Source organism: Castor canadensis, chromosome 7 (assembly GCF_047511655.1).
Source record: "Castor canadensis chromosome 7, mCasCan1.hap1v2, whole genome shotgun sequence".
Lineage (NCBI taxonomy): Eukaryota > Metazoa > Chordata > Mammalia > Rodentia > Castoridae > Castor > Castor canadensis.
In genome coordinates, this window is record NC_133392.1 from 73,066,249 (window position 1) to 73,088,139 (window position 21,891).

Sequence of the window (21,891 nt, forward strand, 5' to 3'; positions counted from 1 at the left end):
TGCTAGTATTACTTCATATAGTTCTCCATATGTGCTAGGCTTGTCCTAACCTCCGTATTAATGGATGATGTTTAGAATCCCTAAGACCCAAAGCCTACCATCACTGTGTCTTCAGAACCTTCTGCTTATCTTTTGGACTCCACTGGAGTCACTCATTTACTGGCATGTCTTTCTTTGCTTATCTTTATAAAGTTTAAAAATTTTAGAGCAGGGCCTGCCATATAACAAGTTCTATGTACATGTTGTTCTGATCATACTGTATTTTGATTTCATTTTCCAGCCCATTTCCTGTAATACTGGCAGAAACATTGTCCCCTTATAAAACTGTTGTAAACTTGTAAACTTTCAGATAATTCCATCTAAGTTTTATCATACCAAGTATCATTTCTTTTCCATGGCTTTCAAAAAGTAGTATAACTGAATCAAGATGTGCAAGTATTTTTATGAATTTTATACATGTAGCCATATGTTTTTCCAGAAAGCTTAATTGCTATATCTGATGTTGTAACATTTTTTCCCAATCTTATTAATCATGTTGGCTATCCTTCCTAATTTGATATCTATAAAACAATACCTCTAATACTTTAATTTATATTTCCTTGGTAAGCAAAATAGAACATTTTGTCAATTATATGCATGTTGGTGACAGCTGGCTTGTTTTTCTGTTGGGACCTGAAAATGAGTTTATATGTTTGAACAGGCTCATAATATCCTTAAGATATAAATCTCTTGTCATATTTACATTTGTTTTAATTTAATGTTAATTGTATAGATTTTTAAAGTTTTATATAATCAAATACGTTTATCAACTCTTAATGGCTTTATTTCTTACATAGCCTACGAATGTGTCCTACTAAATGTATCCATAGAATTTGTATCTTTTACATTCTGCAGTCTGTTTTTGTTGTGATTTTATTAAGTTTTAAAATTCTGAAACTCCATTCTGAAGATGATATTTTTGTATACAATCAATAGTTGATCCTACTTATGGTACACATGATAGCATTTAAGAAATCTTTCTCATTGTTTGGGATATTTGGGTAATATATTAAAACCTTTGCAAAATGTCTATTTCTGATTTCTTTTTTGTTTCCAGCATATCTGAAAGAGATGACATATTTTGCTCCATCACAGCACATAATCATTATTTGCTCACATATTTTCTTTTCCAGAAAGATGCATCATCCACATAACATAGTTTTCTTTCCTTCCTATACTATTTCATCAGTATATGGTTTTGGAAAATTGAACAGTAGTACACAAAATGGACTAATGACAGCATGATGATACTTTAGAATTTAGAAATGTAGCCAGACTGCCACTTAACTTGACTGTAGCTTTCATTTAATATTATTGGGCATGTCTTTTGATGAAGTTAGCAGACTGTTTTCCTTTTCATTTAGGCAGTGCTCCTCAGGAAAGTGGCTTGTTGTCAAAGAATCTCCTTTGTTACTCTTTAGCCATATTTATCTTTTTGCTGACTTCTGAACTAACCATGAAAATTTTCCTGTGCATTAATTAGACTGTCCTCTCTGTTCATTGTGCCCTTTGTTTCTTCTGACAGACAGCTTGTAATCTTGAAATTTTTGCTAAAGTTACCATTTTTTATGTAATTTCTTCATTCTATAGCCTATGTCCCAGTTTTCTTATATAAAGGGGATAACAGTATGTACTTTAGTCAGGATCAAATGCTTAGAAACCCCAAGCACTTAATTTCTGACAGCCAGTATGTTCTCAGTTTGTATTAACTGTTGATTCTATTGATTGCCCAATGGTTTACATGCCAGATGCCATTACACCCTGAAAACTTAGAACTTTTTAATAGAAGGTTTTCTCTTTAAGTTAAACAGTTCATTCATTACTGGTTTTTATTGATTTAGTACTTCTCAGGGTATTTTGAATGGCTCATTTTAACTTTTTTTTTAATATTTCAGAATGAAGATTTATTAAATGAAATAAAACAACTTAAAGAGGAAATAAAGAAAAAAGATGAAAAAATTCAGCTATTAGAACATCAGCTTGTAAGTATTGTAATATAGAACATAAAGTTAAAGCTTTTCAAATTTGTGCAATCTATGCTTTTTATATGATTCTGAGCAGAATTACAGTTTGACTTTTTTTTGGTATCCAAAGTTATATGATTACATAATGCTTAGCTTATATATGCTCTAATAAAAATATGTGATTTAACTTTTAGTCTCAATATGAAAGATTTAATGTGAAATTTTCTTTTGGTGGCCTTAATTTTGAGGACTTAAAATTCCCCAATTTGCATTCATTTATTAATACAGGTTCAATGTCTTTTAGATATGTTTTTAAGATTACAAGTACTGAGGACTTATTTATTTTTGCATTTCTTTCTGTGAGCAGATTGACAGTGGGTGTTTAAGCTTAGGTATCAGGTTGAAGGGGATTCTAGTAAAATGTTTTCTTCTCTATGGATGATGAGTGATCCCTCAGAGTCATATTGGAATCCTCATAATTTTATAATTTCAAATGCTAATCCCATATGAAAACAATATGTATAGCACCTTGAGTTCAACTATAATACAGTTTGTAATAATATAGAAGGCCAAGATAAAAAGAACATAAGCATAAAAGTCACAATAGTCAAAAGGAAATCTTTCTTGAAACTCAAAAAACATTTGTGTATAGCAAAGCAATTCAGCCTTATGAAATACTAATTTCATCTAGAATATAAAGGATATAATATAATCAGCTTCTGAGCCACAGAGATCAGATCATAGGGATTCAATTAATGAGTAAATAGGACAGACCAGATACTGTGATTAGAGGTTCATAGAAAAGTGATTAATCTAAATAAAGAATATTCTAATACAAATTGAGGGCCTACCAAATACAAAATTACAAAGAAGGGTGATAAAACTGAATGTGAAACCTTAAGTTTCAAAGTGAAAGATAAAAACCCAGCCACCTTACAGGGAATAAGAAAAAAAACAGTATTAAGAAATTAAGTGATTTCAATTTTTATGATACAAGTTGTAGTCTAGTACATTTCAGTAAAAAGGTAATGAACTTCACATTTTATACCTAAACTTGTTTTTATTTATATACAAAGGTAAATATACCTTTAACATTTTGAAAAATAAGCCATGTCTATAAAGATTGCTTAATATAATGCATTCTATATACTTGAGAGAAAGAAATTGAAAGTAACCAAGAATAAAGTGAAGATTAAAATGAATGAATGGTAACATGGAAATCATCTTTAAAGAAAATAAGTTTGATAAGTTTCTTAACAATTAGTTGGATTAAGATTAAAATGAAATAGAAACAAAGTTTGATAAATTTCTTAATCACTACTTGGAGAAAGTTTATTTCTCTTTTTTTATAATATAATTTATACATCATTTGGATGTTGGAATTCGTAAATCTTTAATTTTTCTGAATGTAAATTTTTAATTAAAGTTTTAAGTTGCTATTTATTTTTGAAAATATTTAGATTAAATTTCATACGTTTGAGGAAAGAGATAAGGAGTGTGCCTAAGGAAGTCAGAAGTATTGAATTTCTTAATTCTACAAGTGGGTGCCCTAAGTTATTCTTTATTTTAGCATACTTAAATCATAATAATGTTTGTGACATACTTTAGGTTGGAATAATATATCTTATAAAAGATTAAAAAGTAAAGATGTATAAAGTAGAAAAATAGCAAAGAAAATCTAAAAACAGCAAAACAAAGGTAACAGAAACTAGACCAAATATGGTAGTAAATATAAAGGGTCTTAAGGAGTTTCATTGAGTTTTTAAAAGAAAAATCTGACAAATTTATATAAATTTTGGTAAAGAATATGATTCATTAAGGCCAAACATAGAATATCTCACCCCAAAAATAATATTTAGAAAGATTTCAGAAGTATGTAAGAGAATCCCAAAGAAAGAAAAAAATACAAAATAATTGAAAGCATTAATCATTAGCATTATATACCTAAGATTCTTTATATTTGGTACATTTTCTCTTTCTCCCTTCCTTGCCTGAAAATATAAAGTGCTGAATTCATGTTTCATGTGCAGTGTGCTAATATACAATTAGATTCCAGTGCTCTTGAGAATGTAACAGAAAAGTATAGAGGTTTGTCTATTCAAACTTGATTTTATAATGCCAAGAATACATGTGTATTTTCACTTTTGTATGCTAGTTAAATTATAGTTAATTCAGATATATTTGCTCATTGAATTCTCAGAATAATCTTGTGAACTTTCTAGGGTAGAATTTTCTTTATGGAGACATGAAAGTGAAACTCAGGTTAAGTAGTTTAGCAATAATCATTTGAAAACCATGACAAATCCTGACTTTGAAACTTAATAGCCATGTTCTCTTAGGAAAATTCTGTAATCTCTTGTAAGCCTCTTCTGTAAGTGGAGATAATAATATACTAACCATGTAGGCTTGTGATAATTAAATGAACCATGAATGTAAACTACCTAATGCCTGGTCCAATGGGTGTGTAATAATTAGTAATTTTTATTAGGTGACTTGTCCCAGACTATCCAGAATTAATTAAAGCTTGCCTTATGATGTTTTAAGTTCCAAATAAAAGCTCCTAACTAAAAGTTACTTAAAAAAATAAGAGCAGGTGTGATGGTGCATGACCGTAATCCTAGTGCTTGGGAAGTGGAGATAGGAGGATTGTGAATTCAGGGCCAACCTGGGCTACATAGCGAGGCTGTGTCTCAAAAAAACAAAACAAAGTAAAACAGAACAGAACGTTTCTAAGCTCAAATAATAAGAAAGTGTATAGATTCTGTCGATTTCAATGGTTACTTATTAGTCATTTGGTAATGGATGAAGTGTAGCTTGGCTCTTCTGGAATGTTATTGGCTGCCCCTTCATGATTGTGAGATGTCTGCTATCGTCCTTTGTGGCACTCTCACACATTAATATCCAATTTTGGGTAAAGACCTGTTTTCTCTAACATACCTATTTTTATTTATTTTATTGTTTTATTAGCATATAATAGTTGTACAGTGGATACATTGTGTTATTTACATATGTGCTTACAGTACATCTTAGATTTACCGCTTCCATCATTCTCCCCTGCCCCCATTCTTAGAACAATTTCAACAGGTTTCATTATTTTCATATATACAAAATACATCTACCATATTCATCCTCATTCACCCTTTCCTTATACCCTCCCCCTCCCACTGGTACCCACCTTCAGAAAAGACCTGTTTTACATTCCTCTCTTTCATTTTTTAAAAAAGTGTATGTTGATAATGCAAGGGAGTTTCTAACATACCTATTTTTAAAATCAGCACTTTCTCAGAAATACCCCAGACTCTTCTTGTATTTTACTGGCTAGATTTGGGTTACTTGTCCTGTTGCAAGCATAGAGGAATGAGATTAAGTAGTTTGGTTCATACTTACCAAGATCTGGCTCCTTTGGGCAAGAGAGAGGAGAGGATACCTTTCCCTGAATAAGGGAACATACAGAAGGCGAGTATCTGCTCACAGTAAAAATGTGTCAGCAATAAAGAAAGCAGACAAAGAGGAGATAACTTGGATGATCGTTTTCTGTTTGTTGAATTGTCACTAAAAACCAGGCTTGCCAACTTCATATGTTAGCACATAGACCACAGAAAGGAAGTTATTTCTGAAATTGCTGTAAGTCAGGATTGAATAAGTAATGTGCTTAACATACCTCCCAGATATGCTAAAGGTTAAGTCCTATTAAGTGAATTCCACAAGACTCTTAAGTATACTTGCTTATAAAGTGAATTTTGTTTCAATGACTATCCCATTTCTTGGGAATGGGAAATATATGTGAATAGAGATTTTTGTTTTTAATTATTTTGTATAAGGAAATTGGAATGATCTGGTTGCAATTAAAATTTGTTTAATATTGGTAAAGACTTAAAGTAGAAACATAATTTTAACTTGATACAGTAATCTAGAATTTGTTACATTTTCCTATAAGAAAATATACTTAATTTCAGTGGAATTGTTTAACAATTTGGTTATGATCCAGGTTCACACCAAAGGGAAATTCTCATTATCATCTTTTCATTCTTGGTATGAATTTGTTGATTATATGAGAGAACCGAGTTTACACAATAGGTACATGGTGTCATATAATGAGTGTGCTTTGAATGGATTGTGGGTAGAGAATTTATTTGTAATTTAGATAGTCAGATGGATCTTGTCATGAGGCAGAGACTCTTCAAAATATTTCACTACAATATTCAACATATCATTAAATGGGCTTTATAGCAGTGCATATATGAACAGACAACCTGATCTGTAGATAGACTACTGGTATTTGATATCCAATTGTCCCATCAAAAATGCATTTAAGAAATTGTGATTGTAGAACCAAAATAGTGTAGAGAAGTAATGTAAGTTTTACGTTATATTCTTTGTGCTACATATTGCTGCATATACTCTACATTAATACTGTGTATATTTATATACATAAAGTCATATGTAGTATGTTTGTGGACAACTCAAGAGATTCCCCAGGTCAATTTGAATCATTTGAAATTCTAGATTTACTGGCTTCCTGTTGAAGCCAGACCCAGAATAATATGGTAGACAACTGAATAGATCTTAATGTTTCTTGTAGACACTTTCATCATAAAAGTGGGCAGAACTTTGTTGCAGTGTGTGACATTTTATTGTTTGGGTTTTGTACCCCTTTGTATGTATGTGCAGAATTAAACTAAAATTTTAAATCTGTGGGTTTTTTCAGGCAACCCGATGTGACTGTCATCAAAAATCTAAAGAGGAAAAACGCACATATGCTGATAAGTACACTCAAACTCCCTGGAGAAGAATTCCTGTAAGTAACAAGTTCTTAACTCCTGTCCTTTCATTTGCTATTTTGATGTATTATTTTGCTGTTTTTACTCTAGTTACTAATATTTGAATCTGCCATGGCTAATTTTTTTCTTAGGTAAGTCGTTTTTTTATGTCTCTTTAGTGTTTGTGTGCTTTCTAAAGCTTCTCTTATATGTTCTATATAAGCGAATGTGCATTTAATAGCTTTTCCATTCTGCACATTGTAGCTCATTTTGAGTGTGTACTCTCTTCTCATTGCATGTTTTTATAAGACTAGTATTTTATGTGCCCTAAAAAAAAATAACAACCATAAGTCCAACATGCAGTCATCACCTTTAGTAGCATATACACTTTGAAGACATATAATCTAGCATATTGTTTTATTGAAGTTTCCAAATGTGTTTTGCTATTATAATTACTCACAGAATGTTGAAAGTATTTGGAAGTGTTAATACATGAAGATATAGTAGTGATAGTAAAGGTGGTGTTTTAGGCAGAGTTAGAGGATGATTTCTTCTAAACAGTAGAAAGTAACCATCTGTTCTTTGTTGTTTTTTCAAAAATGTTATATCTCAAAACGTATTTAAAACAAAAATAACTGACCGTCATTCAATATGAGTTACTCGGAACTTACTTCAGGATGTCACCATGTGCTTGTCAGTCATCATTACCCTATTGTGTGGGAGAGAATGCCTGATAAGCCAGCTTTGAAGCTCCTTTTGTTTTATACTTAGCAGCGGACTCCTTGTAACAGAACTGTAATCAATAATTAATTAATAATTAATGTAATCAATAATTCAGCTTATAAAACCTAACTGTTGACCTTTAAAGTTTTTAAGATAGTTATTTTATTTCTTTTCACCTAATATGTAATTATTTTTGTGAGCTCTGCATTAGGTATGATGGTAGAAAGGAAGGAATTGGGGACTAGGTATAACCTTCAAAAGGCACAGCTGCCACAATAGCACCACCAGCTTGGGACCAAGTGCTAGTGGGAGACATTTAGTCTTCAAATCGTAACACCATACAAATCCATTAGTAGTAAAATTCCTGAAAGAAAAGTATTTGGTTAAAAAAAAACCCCATAGTTTCAGTAAAAAAGTAAGATCTCCCACAAAATGTTAGGTTCAATCCAATGTTGGTAGCAAAAAAACCAAAAAACAAAAAAACCCAAAAAACAATCTACTGACAAATGTAAATCTTTTCCTCAATAGAATAAAATTCAATGCCTCTTCTTAAAGGAATGAACAAAAAAAAAGAATGCTAAGAATAATTTATGAAATGACAGTCACAAAAAATGGTTAAAAGAAGAACTCTAAGGTCACTTTTCCCTTCCCTGTTCCTTTTTTATTGAAAGGTAACAATATATAGTGAATAGAAAGTAAAAAGGCAAATAATTTAAGAAAAATTTGTATTACTCAAATCATACTAACGATGGACAACCATATTACAAACATGGTCTTCCAGAATTTTTTGGTAATTCGTGTTAATAGGCATGTGCAGATCTGTCAAATACATGTGGATGGAATTATGTTCCTGTACATGCTGTATTTTAAACTGCCTAAGTGGTGGTAGTGATTGCTACTCTTACTATTCTGTTTGATTTCTTGTTAAGCCAAGACTGGAGAAATGCATTACCTTAAATCAATTAAGAATAAATTCTTGAAATATATTCCCACAATTTTTTCTCTTTTCTGAAAGATTTATATAGATTTACACTGCTGCAAATAGAAGTATCATCAGAAAGTGGTTTGATAGGCATGTTAGACTCTATGATGCAAGTATTTTATATGGTTATGTTATAGGAGCCTATAATGTTTCCCTGTACAAAAGGGCAGGTAGTAGCTGCTGCTCTGATGGGACAGGTGACACCTTGGCCAGGAGCCCCACTTGAAGCATCACACCATCTTTTCTGATGGTACTAGAAGGGCACTTTTAACTATTTCTGTGATTGCCATTTTTTGTTCTGCAGTGTTATTTAAAAAATTCTGACTTTTTTCCTACTGGCCTGAGAACCATTTTGTGCCATTTTCTATAGAAATCCAACCTCTTCTTTTGTGAATTGGCTGTATAGTTTGATTCTCAGGAATCTGGAAATGTCTTTCAGACTGTAGTAACATTTATTTTTTATGTTACACATACCTTTAGTCCTGGAGCTATACTAATAAAGGAAACAGTTTTGTGTGTTATTTGTGATACTGAAATCAGCCAAGAAACAGTACTTAAATCACCTGCTGGGTGCTCCTTAGGGTATGACCACTACAGGGAGCTGCCAAAGACATGTTGTAGGCATGTCTTAGAGTACTTAAGTGTAAGTATTCAAGAATAGCATTTCCAGTATTGAGGACCTGTACGAATTGTATCTTACCTGTTGGAATGAAGGGCATGTGAGTCTGTCTTCTGCTTACAGTGGTATAAAATACACTAAGCTGTGAATCCTATGAAGGCAACTACAGTAAGACTAGTTCTAGAATTGAGAATGAAAGGCTACTCTAGAGCTATGCTGTCCCATAGAACTTTCTGTGTTGTCTAGTGTGGTAGCCACTAGCTACATGAGACTGCACTTGAAAATGTGACTAGTGTGCCTGAATAAGACTTTTGAATTTTATTTAGTTGTATTAATTTAAATGTAAATAGCCATATACTGCATTTTTAACAAAGTAGCTTTAGAGCTAACAATGTCTACTTGGACAAATATGAGAAATGTGTTTAGGGCAGTAAGTAGATGGCAAGTCAGTAAAGGCAGTTTTCAGAAGAAATGAAACAAGATTAAAAAGGTAAAATTCAGATTTAGGTAAAGGAAAAGAGGTAAGAATTAGCTGTAGGAGCAGAAGATGGTAACTTCAAAGGAGATGGAGCAAGGCCTTTTCCCTGATCTGAGAGAAAAAAAAATTCAGATAAAATGGTGAGAAGGATAACTTGAATAATAGCAGCATGGGAGGTGCCTAATCATTCACACACAAATTGTTGGAAGGACTAGGAGTACTGCTGGATAGTAGTGATTTGTAAGAAATCAAGACTTATTTTAAATACGCAAACTGGTAAAACTTTTTAAAGATAGTCTTTGCTGATCCATGCACAAGCATACACTTAAGTAAATTATAAATTAAGTGTAAATTATAAATTTTCTTGACATATGCATACTGTTAGTCATTTGTTTGAACATTGTAAGTTAGGGAAGCCAAAATATTAGGAAAAAAAGTTTCCGAGTGCACACTATAAAATCCTTTATTATGCATTTTCTTGACTCTCTCATCTGAGAGCGCAAGGGGAAGTTCAAAGGATCTACATGGCCTGTCACATAACGACGTGACCTGCATTACTGTGAAAAATTGAATGAGGATTGAGCAGACTATTAAGTCAGTATCAGAGTAAAAAGATGCCTACCAATGAAATACACAGCAAAGAAGCAAAGAAAGATGGTCTTGTATACATTTCAAATGCTTTTTGGAATTAGTTTCTAGTACTAAGTCAAAGATTAGTCTGTATCATTGCATATATCCTCCCTCCTCCCATTGGTACCAGCCCCCAGACAGTCCCTGTTTTTCCTTACTATCCTCCATACAAAAACCATATTAAATGCTTATAATTACCAAAGGAGAAATTTTTACTGACTTCCTATTACCAATCATTTTATTAGCAAGGAGCCCATCTCTCTTTTATATTTCTTGCCTTGGAGGTAGACTGACAGATACTAAGTGAAAGGAACAAGGGAGCCCAAAGATTTGTCTTATGAGTAGTCCTAAATCCTTTTTCTTTTAGATAATATGTTTTCCTGATTTAGAAATAAGCATTATTAGTTTTTATGTGGGAAAAATGTCCTTATTTTAATCTTAGATATGCTGCCACCCGCCAGTTTGGAAAATTGTAGTACTGTCATTCATCTGGGTGGATGTATTCATATATATTTATAGGTATATTTGGAGTTGATGTACTCAAAGGGAATTAAGGGACTTAATTCTTTGCCAAGATCTTTGTGTATATTCACGGTTACATTTGAAATTTGCCAATAAAAGTACTTCATGAGAAAAATATGTATACATTGATGATGTGGTCACACAATTATTTTAAATTATGTAGTTAGTATTAGACATTGGGTACTGAATGTATAACCTGTGTCAATTAACTTTATAAAAGTTGGCAGGAACTACCTATGCTGCTGAAACATTACGTTCTGACCTGCACATTTTATGATAGCACAACAGGAATTATGTATGCTTTTTATACTAGTTTTTAAAAATCAGTAGTATGCACATTTCATAGTTATATCTGAAACTAATAACTGGAAAATAGAATTGTTTTTCAAGACTAGGAACAAATTAAATATGGATCTTACAGCAATTGATTTTTCAGTTCATAAATTTAAGATAATTTAAATTTATAGTCTAAAATACTAAGTTCATAAATTTAAGGTTATCTAAATTTTTATCCTTCCAATTGAAACTATTTCAGAACTATAGAAGGCATTTCTGAAACTTTGTTTAATGTATGCATCAAAAGAAGCAGGATTTGTCTTTACTTCATTGGAAAAAGAACTGCACCAGAGTTTTCTACTACTTAGGACCATTTCACTTGTGAAATGTAGTTTAATTTGCTTACTTATTTGTTGAAGTATAGGCAAGACAGACAGAAATTTTACTCTTAGCATTTAATGCTAAGAGGTCATAAAAGTTGCTCTTATTTAATATGTTGTAACAGTGATAATTTATTCATCCTCTGTGGGAACATTGACTTTTTAGATAATTATGAAACAACTCTAAAGATGCATTAGGAAAATACATTTTCTAAATGTCAAAAGAAATCACTATTTCGGGTGCTTGTTTAATAATAGTACTAAATTTTTTCCCCTAGGGATGGCCTCTGCAGTGTTTTATGCTCAGATGGTTCCTTTAAAAACTTATATTAGACTGGGCATGGTGGCTCATTCCTGTAATCCCAGCTACTCAGGATGCTGAAATAGGGAGGATTGCAGTTCTAGGCTAGCTTCACAAAAAGTTGGTGAGACTCCCATCTCAATCAGTAAGCTGGGTGTGGTGGCACATGCCTGTCATCGTAGCTGTGCAGGAGGTGTAAATGAGAAGGATTGTAGTCTAGACTGACCCAGGCAAAAAGGGCTAGGGACATGGCTCAAGCGGCAAAGCCCCTGTCTAGGAAGCACGAGGCCCTGAGTTGAAGCCCCAGTTACAACAAACGAAACAAAAAAGTTATAGTAGGACTGGGGATATAGCATACTAGTTAAGCACTTGTCTAGTATGCACAAAACCCTGTATTTAAATAAACAAATCTAATATTTCTACAGCAGAAGATATCATTTCTCTTACCAAGTCCCATAATTTCTAAACAAGTTTAGCTGTCCTGAATAGTTTTTTTTTGGAGGGGAAGGATGTCAGTGTCCTTCAGCCAGAATCCATAAAGACACTAAACAAACTGCGTGCATTGCTTACTTGCAGTATGCTTTCTCTTGGTGTTTTGCATGGTGTATCTTTTTCATTTGTTACCTTTATTGTTTTATGTAAAATTTCTTGTAGTCTAATATAGTTTAGTTACTGTATTTCAACTCTTTATATTTAATATAATTACTGGTATTTTAGGGTTTAGGTCTACTTTTTCTTTTCTGTTTCATTTTTTGCTTTTCTGTGTGTTGTACCTTTTTTTCTCAGAATTCCATTTTGATTTATATGTAGTATTTTGATTATATGTCTGTACACATTTTACTTATTACATTAGGCATTGCATTATATATGGATAAACCATATGTAATCTACGTATAGAATCCTTTTCCTGTAAGTTCCATTTCCTCTCCCATTTAATCATATCTTAAATATTTTGTATACATATTTTAAGAACTACGCAAGACAGTGTCACAGCCAGGCAGTGGTGGGAGGGCCAGGTACTCTTTTCTGATAAGAGGAGCTGAAGCCACAAGTTTTTCTGTGGCATTAGGAATGTTATTATGTACAAATGTTCTCTGTTGCCAGGCCGCCTGTTTCCTGATCTGTTTCTTTGTTTGCATTCATTGGCATTCTCTATCACCCAATTTAGGATACATTAGGCAAAAAGAAAGGCCAGTAACTCCTTATGTTTTTCTTCAGGTCCCAGGGTCTCTAATTGGTCTCTACCTTTCAGAGCTTTGTGTTTGGTTTTTATAGAAGGGGTTTTTAGTATACTTAGCAGCAGGAAAATGGAAGAAGTATGTCTTTGGAATTCTTCCTCTGTGAAATGTTGATCAGGGTATTTTGTTTCCAGTCCATGTAAATCACTTGACAAGAAACTATAGCTGACACCAAGAAAAGAAAGGTGTTATTCTCTGTGTGGTTATATTTAATAGAAATTTTTAAAATAGTCAAATCAACTTAATGCAAAGTAGAAGAAAATTCTGTCAAAGAGGAATTATAACAGCTCTAAGTATAAAATAAGAGTGATCATAATTTAGCTAAGATCAGAAAAAGCTATTAGAGGAAGCATTTGATATGGGCTATCGAGGCTGGATAGGATTTTGAAAAGATGGGTAGGGAAGTGGAGAAAGACATTTTAGGGGACAAATAAATGAATAACTTTCTTTGCCTTTTTGTGCATAAGCTCAGGTGGCACACAACTGTCTGGTCAGCTAATAGATGTGTGCCCATTAGTGGTAGCATGCTGTGCTGTTTATATGTTTATTTTACAAAGTCATCTCTCCTTTCTCGTACTCTGGCCTATCTAGGAGGGGATAATTTGTTGGCCTTGGGAAAATAAAGGTGGTGTCATTGTTTTTAATTTCTTAGGTGATTGTGATGTGTATTCAGGGCTGACAGAAAAAAGTTTTATCTCTAGTAAACATACTAACTTAAATTCAGTTTAAATTGTTAAAAGTTATTTAGAGTCTGATGTGTGCTGAGAGATGTTAGGCTAGAGAATGGGGAACATTTATTAATTTTTAAAACTCCTGCCAAGTCATAGGTAGTGACAGATAAATTTTATGAATTAACAATTTAGCAGTAAAGACAATTTAATACAGAGTTGGTGGTTTTAAATGCTGTGTAAGTAGAGTTATAAAATTGAATATAATAATGAGTGAACAGAAGTAAAAGCGAGATGGTTTTTACAGCTGAACCATTTCAACCCTTGCATTTGATAAAGTAGAAACCGAGGCTCAGAGATTAGTGACTTTCTTAAGGTTAAAGGGCCTGTGAAAGATCCAAGGAAACTCATAGGTCTCTGAATTTTGTTTTGTATTATCTCCTCAAACCCTCTGAGGGAACTTACTTCTTTGATGAAACTACAAATGCTTTTCTAGCATATCTCGAAGTCCCCATCTGAAAGTTTCTGTTTCTAGTGCAGTACGTAGAAGCTTGATTCTGGTAAAACTCTGGGAGGATTTGATTTGAGCACTTCTTTTGTGTGAGGTCTTTGACAGCAAAATAGACTTTTAACAGGTAGCATCTGTGGAGAGCATATAGGGCCAATGCCAGTTAAATGTTTTCTAATCTATATTTGCAGGCATCCATGGCTAAATTACTGAAGGAAGTATAATTTCAAGAGACAAGATCCATATTTAATAAAATGTTCTGAAGATCCTTAATTCTATTTAGCTTCTTAAAGCTGGTTTTCCCTTTTATTTGCATAGCAAATGGATCTTGTTTTGTTTTTATTTTATAATGAGTGATGTATCTTACTCTTGAATTTAAAGAAATATGTGATTATATCTAATGGATCCAAGGAATGTTGATACAGAGGTGGAGGTTTTCTTTTCCTCTGCTGGAGATTGAACCCAGGGCCTTCAGCTTGTTAAGCAAGCACTATACCATTTCATCTATGTCTTCAGCACTGGAAAAATGTTTTTATTCAAAATAATGTTAATGAAATCTATAAACACTAATAAGCTATATTAGTAAATTTCTAATACATTGTTTCAGCTTCAGATTAATTAGTCTGAAAAATTATGCATACTTTCTCTTTCAAATTTAACAAGATACGATGATGATGATTTATAGGCATGTTTTTCTTGATGAGATTTTAAAAGTATTTTGACAGTTTTATTTGAGGATATCTTTGTATCTGTGAGGAGGTTGGGTATAGTAGAGACATGAGACCCGATCTGGTACCATTTGTGTGAAATTGAACAGTTGACATTAGGTGTATTCTAATTCCGATAGCTACCCTTAAAGTAAGTCATGCTAAGAAGCTACAAATTACTCAGATTAAGAAGTATGCCCATGTAACCTGTGGCCTGCATGTCACATTACCTTGATTCTTTTTAATGTTCTGTTAGTTCTGCTAACTTCAACTGATATTCTTTATTTTCACTTTTTTAAGTTATAGATTTTCAGAAAATTAAGTTTTTGTGTGGTAATTTTTTCATTGCCTGATTCTTAATGCATTTTCTGTAATACCTAAAGTCTATCTCCCCTTCTAAGTTCCTTCCTTTACTGCAAAAAAGACTAGAGAATCTGCAACTTTCAAGAAATATATGATGATGAATGTAATATATACTGGAAAGATGATTATTTCTTGTATGCTAACTATAAATATTTAGAGGAAAATAATTTTTTTCTTTAAAATATTTGAAAATAGGTTTGGATTATGATATATTGTTAGTAATTTGAGCTGCCTATATTTTAAAAGTGAAATCTGTCTTCTCATTAACACTATTGCTATGTTATTTAAAAATGAAAAACAAGAACAAAGTATGACTTTGGTTTCTCTATTTTTTTGGTTCCCTTTTTATTATACCTCACTACCCCATCTCTCTCTGCACAGGGTGGGTATTCTGCTCCCTCCTTCTCTCCTTGGCAGGGCTCCTTCCAAGGGATCCCACGGACTGTTCCACCGCACCGCAGACAGAGTGAGTCTGTGTCTCTCACTCCTATCCCGCTCTGGCTTCCAGTTCATGGTATTTCCCTTCTGCATGACCTGTCCCTTCCCAGTACCTCCTTTTCCAGTTCTGAATGATCTGCAGGCTTGTGCTAAATGAGCACTCCCTGTAGTTTCCTCTTTTAACACTTCCTTTGACTGCATGTAAACAGACCTCTTATTTGTGACCTCATGAAAGCTCTCCCAGGTTAATTTCATTCTAATGCTGTTTTTACTTATTGCTAGTGACCCTACACCCACTGACATGCATCTGTCTTTAAATGCATTTTGTTTTTAAGACCTTGAGATATGTGAGTAGAATTATTACTATCTAATTATTTTAAAAATGTGTACAGTATCCACAACAATTTGATGGACAGATGCATACTGTTTAGGGAGCAAGCTTCCTAGACCATTGCACATTTCTTTAAACATTTCCTAATCAAAGGCTTTGTTTGTATTTCACTGTCATCTAAAAGACCTTTTCAATTGTTTTTTCAAGGTTTTTAAAAAAATAACTAATATATCATTGTAATTTGTCAGCTGCTTTACACAGCACAGAAGAAATGGCTTTTAAATATGCATGGTATACTAACATTTCTAATGACTCAGTCATTGTTCAACCTTATGATTTTTATTTACATTAGGTTTTCTTTCCAAAACAGTGTTTATTGTTTTGTATTATGTGCTTAAGTATATGGTAAGTTGATTATATTTTATGTTTTTTGAAAAGTCACCCAAAAAAAGCTAATTTAATGAAAAGAATGTAAATATAGTCAGAGTCATTTTTACACCTTTTCCATGAAGTTATCCTGATTTGTGATTCATATTAATTTTTTAATTAATTATCTTAGTGATTATGGGAAGTATCAAAGGTCCACAAGGGAAATTTTAAGTAACTAGAAATGTGATTTATTTAAACAAAAACTTTATTGCTTGAGTTAGTCAGGATTATAAGGTGTCAACCTGAATTCCAGATAAGACATGAAGTTTACTTTTTAGCTTCTCCTTCCCTTGTGTAATTTTTTATAGCAAGCTTATTCATTTAGTGGAAGAAATGAGAAAGCAATAATCTACCACTAGCTTTTTAAAACTTTTTTTACTTCTTGTCTTCAAACAAATTGCATCCTTTTCTCCTATTTAAAGAATCCTAGCACATAAAAGATAATACAAATTGCTAGTGAAGTGATCTGAAATTTCAAAGGGCAGTTCCAACAAATGACAATCTATTTTTAGGTGTGTAGCCAGTAACTAGCATAGTTCCACAGATTTGCCTCAGACTAACCCACCTATTTTTGCACTTAATGAAGCCCCTTTTTAACACCTATCCCAGGATTCCATGTTTTTCCTTTCCCTCAGCTAGCTGGAATATGGAATTGAAGTTGAGGGTTAATTAGCCTGTGTTGCAAGTAAGGAGTTATAAGTTTATTTTTTAAAAAAACATGTCTCTCAGAAACATCCATTTCACTAGTTTCTTAACTCGTATAGTTTCAGAATTTTCTTGTCCTTTCCTTGAGTTATTGGCCATCTGTTTTCAGGTGCTCCTTCCTGAGGTGTTCAGAGCTATCTTTCATTTTTAACTTTGAGTAGCACTTTGCTATAGTATCGCTGTCAAGCTCTGTCTCTTACTTTTCTAGATCAAACCTCTTCTCTACATCTCCAGATTAGCAAGAAGACTTTTAGTCTTCAGAGTTTAAATAGATGGATGCCACTTGGGGATGTCAAGAAAGTTCTCATGGCCTGCACAGTTGGAGAGAACAGCCCTGAGATTTGATCCTCAGTACTTACAGGGCCCTGTTTGCAGAAAGTAGTGCCCTTAAGACCTTTCAGTCCTTTCTGACAGCTTTACTGAACTTGAGAGCTTCCTTTGGAGGAGAAACATGTTTTCAACTACTACACTAGTTTGGATTCACCCTAAGAACAACTGAAGCAATTTAGTTATGGTTTTTGTTTGTTTTTGGTGATAAAATATAGAGGAGAAGCATATGGAACCACAGGAGGAAATCCACTGATTGTCTAGGGAATTATGGAATAGATCTTCCTTTTCCTGCATTAATCTTATATTCAAGGAGATAACGTATGTCTCTACCTTTAGTCAATATGTGGTTCCTAGTGCTCATGTTTAAAGAAGTTAGTTGTGTTAGTAATGGAAGATAGTTGGGGATTTCTCCTTCATTATAATCTCTTTCATTAAAAACTTCTTTCTGATGCTCTCTTGAACACTGGCTTGAGTACGCTGCATTTATCCTCTAAATGCAGAGGCCAGGTAGCCTGGTTTATGAGTCTTCTGACGGGACAGTCTGCTTTTGTTTTTGTTTACTTTTAAGTTGTAGAGTAGTAGGCCTTCCGGTATGAAAAGGTAGGCAATACTAAATATGCAGAATGAAATGATTAATGCTCATATGGAATATTACATCTGGTCACTCTGGAAAACTTCACTGGCCAGGAATGTTCTGAATTTAAGAGAGTAACTCTAGGAAGGGGAGATAAATGAAGTTCCTGGTTTTTAAGTTTTTTTTTTCTTTTCTTACTCTGGAGGTTTTGACATATTTCTTTTCTCGAGTTTGTTAATATTTTTTCCATGATACTTATTTTCTGGTTTCAAATAAAATTTTCTGGATTAACAAGAAATAATCTACATTTAGACAGAGGTCTTTCCTGCTGTCAGTGGGAACTTCAGCTCTTGTCCACATTCATTTAACTGGCATTGGTTTAGCCTTTCTACTCTAAGTTTCCAACGTATAGAATTAGGAATGATAAATGACCTACTTATAGTAGGAAAATTTAATAAACCAATTGCTTTTGGCAAGTAGAAAGCCGTAATGGTAATGACAAATAGTAATCTCTTCTCTTCCCCTCTTTCCTTTTCCTTCTTTCCTTCCTGAGCTCTTTCTTTGTAGCCTAAGATGGCTACAAACTTACTATGTAGCCCAGGCTGGCCTTCTACCTCAGCCGCCTGAGTGCTGGGAGTACAGGGATGTATCACACACAAAGCTTAATAACACCTGTTTGTTATCATGAATAACTAGTCTTTAAAACTTACTCTTTGGTACCTCGTTACAAAGAATTTTTTTCTAGGTACAATAATTTAGATGGAAAGGGAAAATGGTTTTAAAACAACAAAAAATGCCAGGCATGGTCCCAGCTATTTGAGAGACAAAGATCAGGAGTATCATGGCTCTTGACTAGCCTGGCAAAAAATTAGTGAGACCTCATCTCAACCAACAAGCTGGATGTGGTGCTTCAAGAATGCCCAGGTATGTGGGAGGCATAAGTAGGAGGATCCTGGTCTGAGGCAAGTCCTGGACAAAAAAGTATAAGACCCTATCTGAAAAATAGCTAAAAGGGCTTAGGAGCTGGTACTTTTATCACTTGAGTGATAAAAGTACCAGGACCTGAGTACAAATCTCAGTTCTACCAAAAAACCCCTCCACATAAATCATGATATGTGTGTCTTCATAGCCTGGCAGTTTCTTGATGTTGTGTTGCCTGATTTCTAAATTTATGTTCTAATAATAATTGTATTCACCAGAATTATATTAAAATCATGGACTTATATTGTCTTGTTTTCTCCTCCTCTTATTACCTTTAGGGGTATTTCATTTTACAACATAATCCAGTCTATATTTATTGAATGCAAGCGTTTAAATCCAGTAAACATGTGTTTGTATTTTGAAATTCAGATAAAAGATTCATGAAACTTTCTCTTAGGACTTACATTTTTCTCATTTTCTTCTGTATTCTCCTTAATTTTTAAAAAATGTTGCTTGCAATTAGAAAAGCAATAGTGTATTTTGCCCTATAAGTCTATGCATACAGGTTTTAATGCACCAACTTTAAGAAGGCTAAGAAGCTTAGATAACTTAGTATGCCTAATTTATATTATATCTATCTATCTAGTAAGATTTTTTTTGCAGAAATAGTAACTTTAAGTGGTTCATCCTAAGTAGAAAGCCTGTGCCAGGAAAAATCTTTTACTGCTGGTAAATAGAGTAGCTGAAGTAGCTAATGAGCCCTGTGCAAGATCCAGGTGATCCTCAATTCAAGCAAATAATGATCTTCTTTAATTCTCACTTATCATTGGCCCATTTGTCTTCCACTACACTTTCTTGTGTTCTTTCAGTCCTTTGGCTCAAGAATTGTTCTGCAACCCTTTGGATAATAATTACTTAAAAATTGTATGCTAACAAATTATTCACATAGAAAACTGTTATGTATGGTCTTTAAAATTTTGCCATATAGTTAAGAAAGGAGAAGAGACCAGTATTAATTGACTACTTATAATGGTTTTTAATGTTAAGTACTTTTTTAGGCATTTTACTTAAATCATCCTCAGTACATCATAGTGTCATTGCTCGTATCATCCTAATTTTATAAGAAAAATGCAGATAACTCAGAATGGAGTAGTAAGTTGCTCAGGGTAAGTAGGCAAACCAGAATTAAATTCTACTGTAAGTCCAGAGCCTGAATCTTTACATATTTAGTGTAGACATGATATTTTCTTTAAAATTTACATTTTTATGGGTATAATTCAATATAGTGGCTTATTTCAGAGGAATTAAGAGAATGGAAACATTAGGAATTATTTTCTTCTAGTCTTTTATAAAGTTAGAATGTTATGATTTGTTTCACATAGTTTCATTATATAAACACTTTTCATGTAGTAAATGGTTTGAAATCACTGTTTTATGGTGGATGATAATGTATTATCATGTGGACATACTATAACTTAACCTTTTCCTGTTGTTTGACATTGATGTTGTTTATAGTTAGAGATAATATTGCAATGAAGTTTATCCTTTGTAAAATCAATGTCAACATCTTTTCTTAGGTAGATTCCTAGAAGGATATTATCTAATCAAAGGGTTTATACTTTCTAGGGGCCCTTAATGTGTATTGTTCAATGATCAAGCATGATAATAAGGTATAAATTTACATGGCTCTGTAAACAATTGTTTACTCATGCTGGAGTCAACATTATTGACTCCAGCATGTGACTATAATCAATTTTATATCACAGTATAGATTTGGCCTTAGTGCTTTAATGATAAATTAGCTCTGGGAGTGACTTTTCATAAAAATAAAATATTTTTAAATGAAATGGACACTAGGATAGATTGGTAGAAACTAAACTAATGCAGTTTTATAGTAAGCTACTTTTTAATTTAAATATGATAATAGAATGTGACACTGTACATTTTTGCAGTTCATTTTCAAATGCTATTCAGCATAGTCATTGGTCAATTCACTAGAAATGTGCACCTAACACATGGTCCAAGTAGGCCTTCCCATAAACACAGGCATGAGTTAGTTCTCAGTATCTGCAATTATGGGAGATGCAGCAATTAGTGTTTTCTGAGTAAAGTTTATTACAGTCTGCTATCCAGACTGTAGGATTGTTTCCTTAGCCAGTATTTGCTGCTGTGCCATATTAACTTGCAGTGCCCTACTCTAGATAAATAGACCATACATGTTGAGTAGACCAATAGAATTGTACTATGATATTCTTTGTGTTTGCTTCCACATCTGAGTAATTCTGCATGCTGTATCTTTAAGATACAGACCCATGAAATTAATCATGTCATTCTGACTGTGCCTCTGTAGTAAGTAAGTCTCAATCAGTTTGATAATTTTAAAAACCAGTTAACTGGTCATCAATTTACAAAAGCTATTGAAGTCCTCATTTCTGAGTTTTTAAATAAATAACTTACTTATCAATCAGGTGTCCTCCTAAGTTTTCTGAGATTTAGAGGCATCATTCTGAAGTTTAGTGGAATAAGAGCATTCTCAGTTTCCACAGAACATTAGAAATTGTGATTGGCTTCTTGTGAACTCCAGAGCAAAGGTCTTTGAATCTAGTTATACTAGGGAACTGGTTAAATCTTCCATCTCCATAGTGATGTGTAAAGCCCTGTGTATGAACTTATATCATTCTTAAGTTGATTTACCTTTACCTTTAGTTGTCTTTGAAATATTGAAGTTTTGTCTGTAATGTTCAAGAAGTTCTAAAGTTATTTTTAAAGTAATTTCTACTTTCTTCATTAGGGATTACATGAGACCAAACCTTTTTAGGTCTTTGGAGTGTCAATATTAAGTTGTGTCAAAATTCTTTTCAATATTTTGTTTGGTAAGATCCAAGTGATTGCTTTGTGTGAGAAATTTTGTGTGTACTTTTCTATGGGCATGAGCATTTGTACTAATTTGCAAACCACATTAGCAAGAGAGTAAAAATCTGTTAAAATATGTTTTCATCATATAC

At 33.0% G+C, this 21,891-nt stretch overlaps 1 protein-coding gene across 8 annotated transcripts in view; it reads left to right on the top strand.

The window, feature by feature from the left end:
- The window catches only part of Ccser2 (coiled-coil serine rich protein 2), a 152,116-nt gene that overhangs the window by 123,182 nt on the left and 7,043 nt on the right, over positions 1-21,891 (top strand). For 4 of the 8 annotated variants that reach the window (XR_012449771.1, XM_020185045.2, XM_074079327.1 and 1 more), the window contains 2 exons: positions 1,935-2,021; positions 6,712-6,801. The exons of 1 other annotated variant lie outside the window; for it this stretch is intronic. Coding sequence is in view for 6 of the 7 variants with exons in the window: in XM_020185045.2 (XP_020040634.2) it covers positions 1,935-2,021; positions 6,712-6,801 (177 nt within the window). In the remaining variant the exon portion in view is untranslated. Of the gene's footprint in view, positions 1-1,934; positions 2,022-6,711; positions 6,802-15,539; positions 15,673-21,891 lie in introns of those variants that run through there. 3 more of the 8 variants (XM_074079323.1, XM_020185043.2, XM_074079322.1) reach the window with 2 other exon arrangements.